At 36.5% G+C, this 13,430-nt stretch overlaps 2 protein-coding genes across 4 annotated transcripts in view; one reads left to right on the plus strand and one right to left on the minus strand.

Annotated features, from left to right (window-relative positions):
- Nucleotides 1–13,430, plus strand: part of LOC125809192 (uncharacterized) — a 511,850-nt gene that overhangs the window by 177,314 nt on the left and 321,106 nt on the right. The window lies entirely within an intron of this gene.
- Nucleotides 1–13,430, minus strand: part of LOC125809129 (protein PIR) — a 53,948-nt gene that overhangs the window by 10,554 nt on the left and 29,964 nt on the right. For both annotated transcript variants that reach the window (XM_049488768.1, XM_049488769.1), the window contains 6 exons: nt 10,014–10,133; nt 9,759–9,902; nt 7,022–7,171; nt 3,804–3,947; nt 3,474–3,561; nt 2,661–2,791 (listed from right to left, as the gene is read on the minus strand). In XM_049488768.1, coding sequence (XP_049344725.1) covers nt 2,661–2,791; nt 3,474–3,561; nt 3,804–3,947; nt 7,022–7,171; nt 9,759–9,902; nt 10,014–10,133 — 777 coding nt within the window. The remainder of the gene's footprint in view (nt 1–2,660; nt 2,792–3,473; nt 3,562–3,803; nt 3,948–7,021; nt 7,172–9,758; nt 9,903–10,013; nt 10,134–13,430) is intronic.

A 13,430-nucleotide genomic window follows, 5' to 3' on the forward strand; every position in this document is an offset into this window, starting at 1 on the left:
GAAAAGACACATGATGCTATGCAACTCAGATATGAGAAAATAGTTCGGAAAAATCTACGGTACTACACAAATTAAATATGAAAAGTAGTCCGGAGAGATGCAGGTGCTACACAAATAAGATATGCAAAATAAAGGTAGTCACCATAAGGATGGCATGGTGCTACACAAATTAAATATGAAAAAGTAGTCACCGGAATGATGACACGGTGCTACACAAATTAGATATAAGAAAGTAGTCACCGGAATGATGGCACGGTGCTACACAAATTAGATATGAGAAAATAGTCATCGGAAAGATACACAGTGACCCAACTTTTGCTAACATAATCATTGGCCAAACGGGAAGCATATATGGGTGCCACCCGCCGGCAGCGGAAACTCTTTAATTCTCTACCAAGTTCGTAGAGGCTCTGATACCATGTGAGAAATATAGGAAAAGAATATTATTGAATTGTTGTGTTTACATTATTACATTGAGAACCTATTTATAGACCCTAGAATACAATCCTTTACCAAGTAGGATACTATTTAATATTCCTATTTCTATTACTATTCCTACTCTAATAGAATTGTATAAACCTATTCATAGTCTAACAGGTATAAACAGTACTTTTTAAGTGATGCCGAAGCAGTGATTGAATTGAAAGACACGTTAAAATCACCAGGAATATACTTTTGGTTTATTATCTGTAAATACTTTTGGCAGCACTTTCTTGGTGCTATAATAACAAAACACTTGCCATTTCTTAAAAAAAATAAGTTTCCACATTTTTTGTAAAGATAAAGAACTTTTGTTCTGATATTTCATCAAAATTTTAATTTTTAATATAATTTTCATATATTTACAAATAAAGATTTAAGTTTCAAAGAAGAGAGATTCAGTTGTGTTACAAGTGCTTATGTGGGGATCAACCTGAGAGTGTGAATCGCCTTTTTTTGCATCATCCCCCTACTGATCAAATATGGAGCTATTCCTCAAACATGTTGGGACTCAAATTTGTTATGCAATGAGACACTGGTGATCTACTGAAATGCTGGAATATCAGAGGGAGAGACAATAGGAAAAAAACATAGTGGTATACCACTCCAGTGCATATGGTGGATTATTTGGAGAGATAAAGCTTCGAATGAACTGTTTTATTTTTTGGGGGGTGGGGGGGATAAACAGACTTTTTAAGTGATACTGAAGCACTATAGAATTGAAAGATTCCCATATACTTTTGGTTTATGACCTGTAAATACCTTTGACAGTACTTTCTTGGTGTTGTATTGACAATACACTTACCATTTCTAATATAAAAACAAGTTTTCACATTTATTGTAAAGATAGAGAACTTTTGTCCTTATATTCATCAAAATTTTCATCTTTTAATACAATTTTTGTTTAGATTATTCCTTATCCATGTATATTACAAAAATGAAAGATTAAGATTCAGATCAATGACAACATACAAATAGAAGGGAAGAAAAGAACTTTAGGAATTAGAAAATAATTTCACAAGGAAAAGAAAAGAAGTTGTTGAACACTTGGGGATTATGATACTATAAGGGGAGGGGGAAAAGGGAATGACATTTTTGTAAGAAAAGACATTGACAATTGGTTGGTGACGATGACAGCATTGGGAAAAGGGGAGGAAGTCATAACATGGGATCATTTGGGGACTAGGAGGACAAAGCTGGAGTAAGTGAGAGAGAAGAGCAACACATTTGTTGAGAGGCGAGAGCCACAATTTGGTCACGGAAGGTGGAGTTAAAAGTTTCGGAACCAGGGGAAGTCAAAAAGGTGAGAAATACCGTAAAATCCTGCAACACACCGTACTTTCTGGCTAGGATTGAGTTCACTTAATGCGGTAATTAGTCTCAAACCCCGGAGAATTTGGATGTGCCCAGGTATACAAGTCAAAATACTAGCATGAACTGGTCGTGATTAGACAGGACAGGACATGGCTCACGTGCAACTTACCGACCCTAGATAGGAGGATATAGAGGACAAGGATTAGGGAAGAATGTTAGTAGGTAGTCGAGCGCTGTCTAGTTTCCCTTTATAGTATTGTTTCTATCACTCTCCTAATGTGTTATTCATCGAATTTATTGTTATCTGTTGTTTCCTTTGCTTCGGTGATTGTAGTATTTTTTTTTGTTGCTACTGTTCTCTTCTTCATTATGTTTCAGCATGACTGGTTCACTACTGTGTTTCCTTTGTGTACTTGATTTTGTCTTCACCTGAGTCAAGGGTCTATCAAAAACAATCTCTCTATCTTCACCTGGGTTGTTGTTGCATAGTAGTTTTCTAAAACCTAATCACATCTTCACATAACTTCCAGACATCAATACCATGGCAGATCACTAATCCATCATTTATCCTGTCTCAAACATGTAAGCTTATGAACTTGCCCTTAACCTTATCCCTTATTTGGCTAACCAACTACCTATTACATTGTCTGAGAGGATAATTTACTTATTGATCCTGCCATGTCTTCAATAGCAATAATAGAGTTGTCAAAGAGGGTCCAAGGAAAAACAAAGGTAGCAAGGCTATATTAAATATATTTGTTTGAAGAGAGTCAGATCAACATGTGCAATCGGTACTTCCACCAATCAATACTGTAATCTGTCATTTCTCCATGTAATGTTTAGAGTGAGAAGCTCAGGAAGAGTACCAATACAATATCAAGAAGTCCCATCCAGTACAATACGCTACCAATCTCCTTGATTCCACAAAGGACTTCAGCTTTGAGTTCAGACTTTGAATGCCAGCAGCTAAGATGCTCCTTGGCAAGCCTCATGCAGCCTAAGCATCCGAAAAAACAATCACATTACATTTAGATCTCGAACAACAATAACCACTTAACGAGGGGGGAAAGCACAGATTATAAAATTATATTATTTTTTTGGGATAAATTTAACTATTTATTGATGTGATTGAAAATGTCTTGCATATTCATGCATACAAAAGTAGAAGAAAATTCTAGACAACATGATTCTCCAAAAGACAGCATTTCTATTAAGTTTTATTTATACTTCCCCCATTATTAGATTCATTCATCCAATAATCAAGTTCGAAGGACAGTGATTACAGGTTGACCCAAAACTCCGGGATAGTACACAAACAGTCTACTCAGAGAGATGGTACCTTGCCTAAAGAAATGCAAGGCATGGGATGTTGCTCCCTAGCACTCGTGTGGACCATATGGAGAGAAAGAAATAGGAGAGTTTTGCTGGAATACAGAACGATTTTGTACACTTGAGGAATAGCCTCTTGTGCCTTTTTTCCTTTTGGGGCACCCACGAAGTTCCATAGGTATAGAAGATCGGGTGTTGTTTGTAGAAAACTATATCACTTTATAAGTTTTTCTGCTCGTGCATACTTCTTGTATACGTGTACTTTGATCCTTTGTTAATAAAGCATATTACTTGATGTAAAAAAGATCCCTTTGGAGGTCACACTTTGCTACATAATGTAACAAACTAACCTGAGATACCACCATCAAATGGAAGTAACCCTATAGACTTCGGCAAAGCTTCTTGCAGTCCAGTAATCATTGGTTCAACGGTAGTGATCTGGACAAGAATTTGGAATGCATTAGAATTTGAAACAGAGGTTGTAATGATGATATGCCACAAATTGCAGACAGATGAATCTACAAATATTGTCGTTTATATGATCTCAAAGTCAGCAGGATGGTTATCAAATAAAGAAAAAATCATGATAAATCAATGGTTATGGTACAGTGACATGAATACTGAAATAATATTGCAGAACAGCATCGCAAGAGACTAGTAATTGTCAAAAATCTGTTTACCTTGTTCGATATATTATCCAAAAGGGCTCGGATAAGCCAAGGAAGTGACCTAGATCCCAAGAGCTTGACCAGAGAAAACGTGTGAGGCACACCAAAAAACCCACAGTACAATCGAGCAAAGCTCTGGTAAGCAGAATTCAGATCCTACAGCAAGAACAATAAACAAGGGAAGGATTATTACACTATAAAATAATATAAATAACATGGGAAGTAATTGTATCCAGTCTATTCAAGAGACACTGAAAACATAATTATACAACAACATACCCAGTGAAAATCCTACAAGTGGGGCCTGGGGAGGGTAGGATGTACACAAACCTCATTTCTACTTTGGTGGGGTAGAGAGGTTGTTTCCGATAGATCCTCAACTCAAAAGAAATGTAACTGACACAGGAAAGTAAGAAAAAAAAGAAACGAAGGAAATATCAACGTACAAAACAAGTGTAGTGACAAAACAGCAATGTACAAAACAAGCGTAGAAACCACGCGATACCTAAATCATACTACTAGAAATACAACAACACTTGACTACCTACTAACCTTCTACCCTAATCCTCGACCACCATACCTTCCTATCTAAGATTATGTCAGCCAACTGAAGGTGTGTCATGTCCTGTCTAATCACCTCACCTCCCTTGGTTCTTCTTCAGCCTACTTCTACCTCTCCTAACTCGTGCTACAACCAACCTCTCACACCTCTTCACCGGCGCATATCCTTGCACCTATCTTGTCCGCCACGGAAGCCACTCCCACCTAGTCATGTATACTTAATTCTTAATCATATCTCTCCTAGTATGTTCACACATCCATCTGAGCATCCTCATCTCCACTACCTTTATCTTCTGAACGTGGACATTCTTGAGTGGCCAACACTTTGTCCCACATAATAGTGCGGGTCTAACCACCACTCTATAAAACTTACCTTTAAGCATTGGTGACAGATTCTTATCACATAGTACCCCATAACCGAGCCTCTATTTCACTCACCCAACTCCAATATAGTGTGCGACCTCATTGTCTATCACCCCGTCTCCTTAATTTGGACCTAAGATACTCCCTCTGTCCTTTTTTGATTGTCCAATTTTAACTTTTTACTTGTCATTTTCAACAAATCAAGTTAAGACAATATTTTTACCTATTATACCCTCAATTTATTTAGAGAGATAATGTTTTTGAAAAAGGTAACCTCTTTAATGAGTAAATTAATTTTGGAATTCTATCAATTAATAGGGGTAAAATGGTAAACCCACTATAACAATTATTATTTTCTTAATGGGTGAGTCAAGTCAAAAATGGACAAGTAAATAGGGATAGAGGGAGTACTTGAAGCTCTCTCTTGGGTTGGGTATGACAAATATAAATATGACCAAAAAGTTATTTGCATAGCCAATATGAGAATAAACTTAAAAGAGGAAAAAATTCAGGGGTAAGGTGATTGAATGAAGTAGACAGCACCACTAGATCTTTTCAAAGATTAATAGTCATAGAAGATATAATGTCATTGAAAAAAATTACATACGGATGGTCAGAAACATAAGAAAATAATAGATGGGGGAAGAGTTAATTTTTGGGGACAACACTTTGAAAGATGATTTCCCCATCATGTATATAGTATCATACCAAAAGCAGTTGACAATTCAACAAATCCGGAGGACACATGGTGGTAAGGTGTTCTGGAACCTAAGGTTTGGGAGGAATTTCCATGATTGGGAGCTAATTGAGTTCCAAAGACTATTAGATTTACTTCACAAACAATGTAAGTCTTTTGATAGCAATGATATTCGGAGGCGGGGTTCGGGGAATGACAAAGCTTTTTTTTTTTATGAAATTGGTAACTTTGTCTATTCCTCAAAAATAAGTACTAAAACTGTACTGGTCAGTATTTACAACATGTACTTCAAATCCTACTATCTTTTACTAAATTGAGTCTAGTACATCAATTATGGAGATAGTATCATTTGACAAAGCTTCTTTTGCCAAGTCTTTCTATGAGAACCCTTTGATCAAAGAGAAGGTTATCTTTTCCACTTAGCGCGATTTGGATTCCGGTTTGGGTTGCCGCTAGAGGGGAGATTTTGACGGCCGAAAATATAAGGAAGCGGAAGGCTAGTGTTAGTTGGTATTTTATGTGCAAGGAAGCCGGTGAAGATATCAATCATCTCCTTCTACATTGTCGTTTTGCCTAGATTTTATGGTTGAAAATACTTAATTTGTTTGGCATGTCATGGAAGATGTCAAGAATAGGAAAGTAGTTCATGTTCACCTGGAGTCGTGGTAGGAGGAAAAGGCGCAAGGCTTGGACAGTTGCGTCACTAGCACCTATGTGTGTATCTGGAGAGAGAAATAGGAGAGCTTTCGAAGAGGTAGAGATGAATTTTGTGAATTTGAGGAGTAGAAAGGATTGAGTGTGAGTGTCTTTCATAAAAAAACATATGTTTTTGTAGGTTTTCTATCTTTGGTATGCTACTTGCATACAGGCGAGTTTGGGGCAAGAATTAATGAACTCATTTACCTTATCAAAGAAACAAAAATCAACCAGAGAGAGTGTAAGCAAATTACAGGCATTCGGAAACTTGAAGTACTTCAAATTTCACATTTATCGCTACACTGGCATACAACTCTCGAACTAGACTAAGATTCCTTACAAATACATAACTGAATGCAAGTGTAATTACAAAAGCTAAACCTTAGTACAACTAGTTGGTATCTTTTATAGAGATCATTTGCTGCTATTGTATTCTGTCTCTAGTTGGTGCCACTCATTCAGAGAGTTTATAGGTTTGTGAAACAACTTCTTACTACAAGAATTTAGATATAACTCATCTCCTTTTAGCACATTCAATTATCACAATGTCGCACCTATACCGAGGCATGTGGAGAGACACCTAGGATGTCACTAAAACTATCGCGGTTGGCCTCTTCGTTTTCCTCTATGTGTTCTACTTTCACCCTCATTTGATCAGTTTTAAGCTCATTTTCTCAAATTGCATTAGTAAGATTCAGATATCATTTCTTCAGCTCAAAAGCAACATTCATAACATACAACTGAGAATACAATGAACAACTGCAGGAAAAAGAATAAGAGAATGGTTGCAACTGAAGAACTTAGTAGATTAAGTTCCATATAGTAGCCTGAATAACAGCAGAAAACACCATTTAAAGATTAATAATGTAATAGATAATTACATCAGGAAAGTGTCAAGGAAATAGTTTCTTACAGGAGTTCCACAGTAGAAATTTGGCTTTGCATAAGGAACCGAAGGCTTCTGGACAGGAACAGAGGGCACTCGTGCTGATCGGACAAAACGCTGAGTAGTATTGCAGAGGATGAAATTTGGCAAGAAGTCATTTTGCATTTCTGTCCAAATCTAGAGCACATCAAGAGCATAATAAGTATCTTGATTACATCAATGAGATGTTCCGGCATCGACAACTTTCTTATCAGGACTCTTAATTAAATTAGAAAGGTTAACAGGAAAACAATCAGTCCAGGGTGATTTATAAAATTTAGGAAGAAAAATTAGCACACATCGAGGAATAAAATTTGAGAAAATAGAATAGGCAGTTATCCAATAATCCACGTATACAGGTTGATCGTTCAAGTGTCCTGCACAAATGAACACAACCAAGGATAGTCCACTGTACTGATGATAAAACTAGCACTGTTCTAATGCACAGCACATTAATCTTGGTCTATAACCCTTTGTCACTTGATCAATAGACAAGTTGCGGCACTTCCTTTCTAATGAAATTGCAGACCTTGCAGTAACCAAAATGATAGGCTATATTTCTGCATCTGTGTACCCTAGTAGGCACTGTTTCCTCCCTATTTACATACGGAACCTACTGTAAATCAATTCCTTATTATTTACTTTTTCCTTTATTCTTTTGTGTCTTTTTTTCTGTTTTTACCTTTTCTCTTCTTTGAGGGGGGAACTATTTTAAGTTTTTGGCTTGAACTCTTAGCTTAGCCTTTGATATTTCACAAATGTTACTTTAGGAAAAAGTTCAACATACTCAAGAATTACAGAATATCTGATATGAAACTGAGTGCAAAATTTCACACCTTGACAGTAGAACTAAATATTAGTGTAGCTGACATACTGCAAAATAAGGGTGGTGGACAGACAGCATATCAGAAACATGTCACAGCTCAAGACAAAATGATTCGAATATACAAGGTTATGCTGGTGTGCAGGAAGAGTTCATTTGAGTTTCCTGTTTTAAGTTGTCCTTCTCAACAAAAACAAGAAAGGTGAAGAAGCCGTTTCTCAGTCTAGGAGGAAGAAATCAATCAACAACTATGGGTGTGTTTGGTATGAAGGAAAACATTTTCCGGAAAATGTTTTCCAATTTTCTCATGTTTGGTTAGGTAAAATGTTTTCCAAATCAACTCATTTTTCCTCAAATTTAAGGAACATGACTTCCCTTCAAAAATTAAGGAAAACATTTTCCAAAACTCTCCTCCAACTTCATATTACAATTTTTTTGTTGAAAAAATAAATTTAAAGTTTTTTTAAAAAAATTATTTTCAACTTCAATTTTTTATTTTTTACCCCACCCCTATCCCTGCCAGCTCCCTAACCCCCCCCCCCCCCCCAAAAAAAATAAAAATAAATTATAGTTTGTTTTTAAAAAATATTGCAATTTTTTTATTTTTCACCCCACCCCTACCCCCCCTACCAGCCCCCCACCAAAAAATAATAATTTAAGTTTGTTTTTTTAAAATATTTTCAACTTCATTTTTTATTTGTTTACCCACTCTCACACCTAACCCCCCCCCCAAAAAAAAATAAAAAATTTAAAGTTTGTTTTTAAAAAATATTTCCAATTTCAAATTTTTATTTTTCACCCCACCCCGCCACCCCCCCTCCAAAAAAAAATTAAAGTTTGCTTTTAAAAAATATTTCCAATTTCAAATTTTTATTTTTTCACCCCACACCACGCCTACCTGCGACCCCCCATCACCCCCCACCCCCCTCTAAAAAAAAATTTAAGTTTGTTTTTAAAAAATATTTTCAATTTCAATTTCAATAAATATTTTCTACTCTCTAGTAAAAATAAAAGATATTTTCTCAAAAATAATTTTCATTCATAAATTAAACACTAAAAAATATTTTCTACTCACCAACTAAACATGAGAAAATAAGTCAAAAATCTACTTGTTTTCCAAGAAAACATTTTCCTTCATACCAAACACACCATATGCCTCTCTAAGAGAAGAAAATTTTGAAAACCTACCTCAATTTAATTTCTTTGCTCAAAAGAGCCAATTGGAGAAGACAATGATACTACTATATAAAACAGAAATGCTGAGTTCAAACACAATTTGTATTTCTCGCCCCTTTCAGCTAAATTTGTCAACCACGTTTGCTAGTTCTCTGTTGTCTAGTTCCTCTTATTACACCGTGAAAGCCTTACATACCCAATCATCTACTGTAAATGTACTCGTCACTTACTTGAATTGAATGAGAAGCTGCCATTTTTCGTAGCCCAGTACAACTCTGTCACCCCACTCCTATTCATACCCCCACACAGAAAGTGCGTTAACCATCAATCCCACCACTCCCAAGTCCCAAGCTCCTCTTCCCTAATCAAAATCACTAAGAGAAGGCAACTTTAGACTCTTGTGATCATATCTATTCTTCCTTTTTTTTCAAAAAGGGAAACCAACATTTCAGAAGGTGCAATTTTTAACACTATGCACATACAAAAAGAAGATAGGAAATAGATGGTATTTCCTTAGTTCTTTTCACATGTAGCTAGTGTAATAAGATGAATTTTGGGGGGTTCTACTCTTTATTGATTGCACTCTCTGGGTGCTATTCTTTAATAAAATTTTCATTAATATTTTTTAAAAGAAGTTATGCAGAAATTATAATAAAACAGAGATTGATAAATATGAATATCTGTCATACTAAATTTCACACAGGATTGAAAGAGACATTGACAAACCTGTGAAGCAAGTCGACTAGAATAAGAAACAAGGGATACATTCTCCTGCATCTCATTCAACATAAGATTGAAAGAATCTATTGTAAGGTCTTTCGAGAGTAATTCATGAGTAAGTTGCAAGATGTCCAGCAACATTTCCAACTCCTGATAAATGTACAGAGAGAGAGAGAGAGGAGAGGAAGTGTTTAGTTTTTCAATTAAGAGATAAGAAATGTTCAGATTGGGTTAATCCAGAAGATATGTGAGAGTATTTACCACAATAGCACATAAATCCTGTGATTCAAAGCGATCAAACAGAAATTCAAGATTATCTCTAAACATTTTGTTCATCCTATCAGCAATCAAACTTCTCAAGTTGATGGTCCTACCTAGAAGCTGCATGTTACAAGAATTTCTAGTTAGAAAGGAACACCATAGAAACAAACATAATGTAGATAAATCAAGATTCTCATATACAAGTTCAACTTTAGAACATAAATATAAAAATGATATAGAAAGGGAGAATGAGTAAAAAATGACCTGGTATCTAAGTAAAAAAGCAACAACTGGTCAAAATAGATGCATCTCCTTTAAATGAATGGTACCCCGAGTACAATGTTCAAATTTTTATAGACTAATACAACATATGCTTTTAAAAGGTCATTGTATCCATGTCAAAGGTTTTCTAGACATGAGGCATGACATATATAAATGACCTTGTCTTCTTCCGCTTCCACTCCCCACCCCACAAGGGTAAACATGATGTTAATGGTGTTAGAAACTGTTAGAATCCATATTCTATAGCATGTATGTAAATATAGTAGGTAGCTTGATTTACTCCTATTATAATTAGGTATTGATTTGTATTGATATCCTCTCCTTTTTAGGACATATAAACTTAGTTATTTAAACCCCAATAGCTTGTGGGAATAATCAAGCTGAGTTCTCTCAAACTCTTGTTTTCTCACATGGTATTAGAGCAGGACCCATCTGATGTTGGGCCAAGAAAGAATTAAACTTGCCTACTATGTTACCAGCCTCAAAAAAATAAAATTAAACTTGCCTACGCACCATATGTCCAGCCCTTGGCGTGAGGTGGGGTGATGAGTGGTCTCCTTATATGGCTTAAGCAATTCTCCTCCCTTTGGACTAACTTTTGGAGTGTAAGCTAGGCCCAAAACCTAATTTTACATAGTATCAGAGCTTTCTTTAGTGACAACAAGAATAAAATAAGAGAACAAAATTGCTGAGCATTTTTCCAGCAAAACCTCCATTGTTCCAAGATTGTGACACTCCCGAGTGGTACTGTGCATATACCAATACCACCATTACAATCGAAGTCCTCGTGTATGATGTTTCCCAATCACTTTTACAGCAGATTCCTTGTTTCAATAGGTTTGCCGTAGTACTCCGATCCTACCCATGTATGATGTTTCCCAATCACTTTTACGCAGATTCCTTGTTTCAATAGGTTTGCCATAGCACTCTGATCCTACCCATTAGTTTTTTTCCCATTTTGACCACTTCCCGGTGGTCAAATCTAATTTTCCAGAAAGACAACAAGTAGTTTTCAGTTTTCCAGATCTATTCTTTGGGTTCTTTTCCAGACCTTTCTTTTCAACACAAATAGATTTGTTTTCATGTCTCTCGGATCAAACAAAGAAGAGTCTGGTCCGGTCTGAATTCAGGCACGTCCCGCCCGTCTGCTGCTAGGTCCGGAAATGGTGCCAGGCAAGGTTCTCTGTTAGGCTCCTGTAAGGGCGAGTATGAGAAGGGTCCCCTTCTCCCTTGTCAAAGCTTAGTTATATGTTTAGCACTAAATCTATGGCACCAATAACTCAAACAATGGCATAACCACAGAACCTTTGATAGGTAGTGTGAACTATTTATCTAGGTCCTCCTCTGTTCAATTATGGTGCAAGGAACAAGGTGTTCAGAACACTTGGTTACACAGACTAAGGATACTACCGAAAAAGATAGGGACGAATGGGAGAAGATTGATGCTCAATTATAAAGTCTATTAAGAAAATCTTTTTTTTTATGAGATATTAGTCTATTATGGAAATCTATTGATTCGAAGTCAATGTCGTTGTTCCGACCATTCCAAACTTGCTTGTTAGTTAGGGAAAAGGCTCATGGGCTACACACAAATGACATATCCCTCCTTTATAATGTGATTTCTCGATTGACTAATCTTAAAAAGCAGGACTCAGATAACTTGACCTATCTTAGACAGGTTCATGTGGTTATGGGAGAATTTAATGAGTTAATGCCAGCCGCTCCAAGTGTTGAAAAGCAATTGGAGCAGCGCCAGAAGATGTTTCTAGTTGTTACACTTGTTGGTCTTCCATCGGATCTTGACACAGTGTGTGATCAAATTTTGGCTAACTCTACTGCTTCTGTTGTGGATGACATGTTTGCTATATTGTTACGACTAGTTGCACCACCATGTCGTCTAGTCATCTGTCATCCAGTACCACCTGCAGATTCTTCTATTCTAGCATCCAGACTGGAAATCGACATGGAGGCCGGTATGGAAAACAACTATAACAAATTGGGCCATACCCGTGATGTGTGCTACTCTCCATGGTAAAGCAAAGAATGTTCATGTTGCTCAAACTGAATCCACCGATAATCCAACAAATCAACTGTTCCATTTCTTTAATCTCTCCAAATTTTAACTCCTTCAGTAGTTGCTTGATCCATATGAGTTCACATGCAGCCATTACCATACCTTGATATTTTTTTGTTGCACTTGATCTAGCAACCATATTTTGTTTCTTGCTTTTTAAAGATACAAAATTTCCCCCAACTATAACACACTATCCATAAGTGGATCGAATGTCAGAGGGTGATCATGCCCAATCTATATTTGTATATCAACACCCACACCCACACCCTGTCAACACAGGTGCGGTAGGGATTTTGAAAAGTCCATGCAACATTGCAGGCCTTCGTAAAGTCACTATTTCTCTACAACAGATTTTATGTATCGAAGAATGTAGATAACTTCATTTCAATGACTGCCATAGGGTGAATCCAAGAACTGACTTACAACACTAACCAGGAAAGCAATGTTAGGTAGAGTCACAGTGAGATAATTTAATTTTCCTACTAGCCTCTTATATCTTCCCGGATAACTAAGACGCTCCCCTTCAGAGTATCAATAAGTATACAACTTGTCATCCATGTCTCCTCAAGAATATCAAGTGCATACATCCACTATCAAATGACAATTATTTATTTGGATTGAGCAACCTCAATGCCAAAGAAGTACCTCAATCAACAAAGATCCTTAGTCTAAAAGTGTTGAAAAAGTGATGTTTCAACTTGGTAATTCCATCTTCATCATTACCTGTAATGACTGTCATTGACGTAAACCACCAAGCACATGCACAAACCTAGAGCAAAGTGACAATAGAATGCAGAATGGTAAATTCTCTTTGGACCATGCTAAATTTTCCAAACCGTGTAGGGAACTGCTTCAGACTAAATAGTGACTGTCATAGTCTACACACCATGATACTAGACTCCACCTAAACAACAAAACCTGAGGATGCTCCATATATACCTGAATAACATGTCTGGAATGGTAGAATAAGGACATCAACATGGAATCAATGGATCGCCACTACATAATTGAGCATCAACCTTCTCCCACTGTGCTCGGATCTTTTCATCACCTCACTAGCC

Source organism: Solanum verrucosum, unplaced genomic scaffold (assembly GCF_900185275.1).
Source record: "Solanum verrucosum unplaced genomic scaffold, falcon-dt-bn FXZP01000062.1, whole genome shotgun sequence".
NCBI classification, from domain to species: domain Eukaryota; kingdom Viridiplantae; phylum Streptophyta; class Magnoliopsida; order Solanales; family Solanaceae; genus Solanum; species Solanum verrucosum.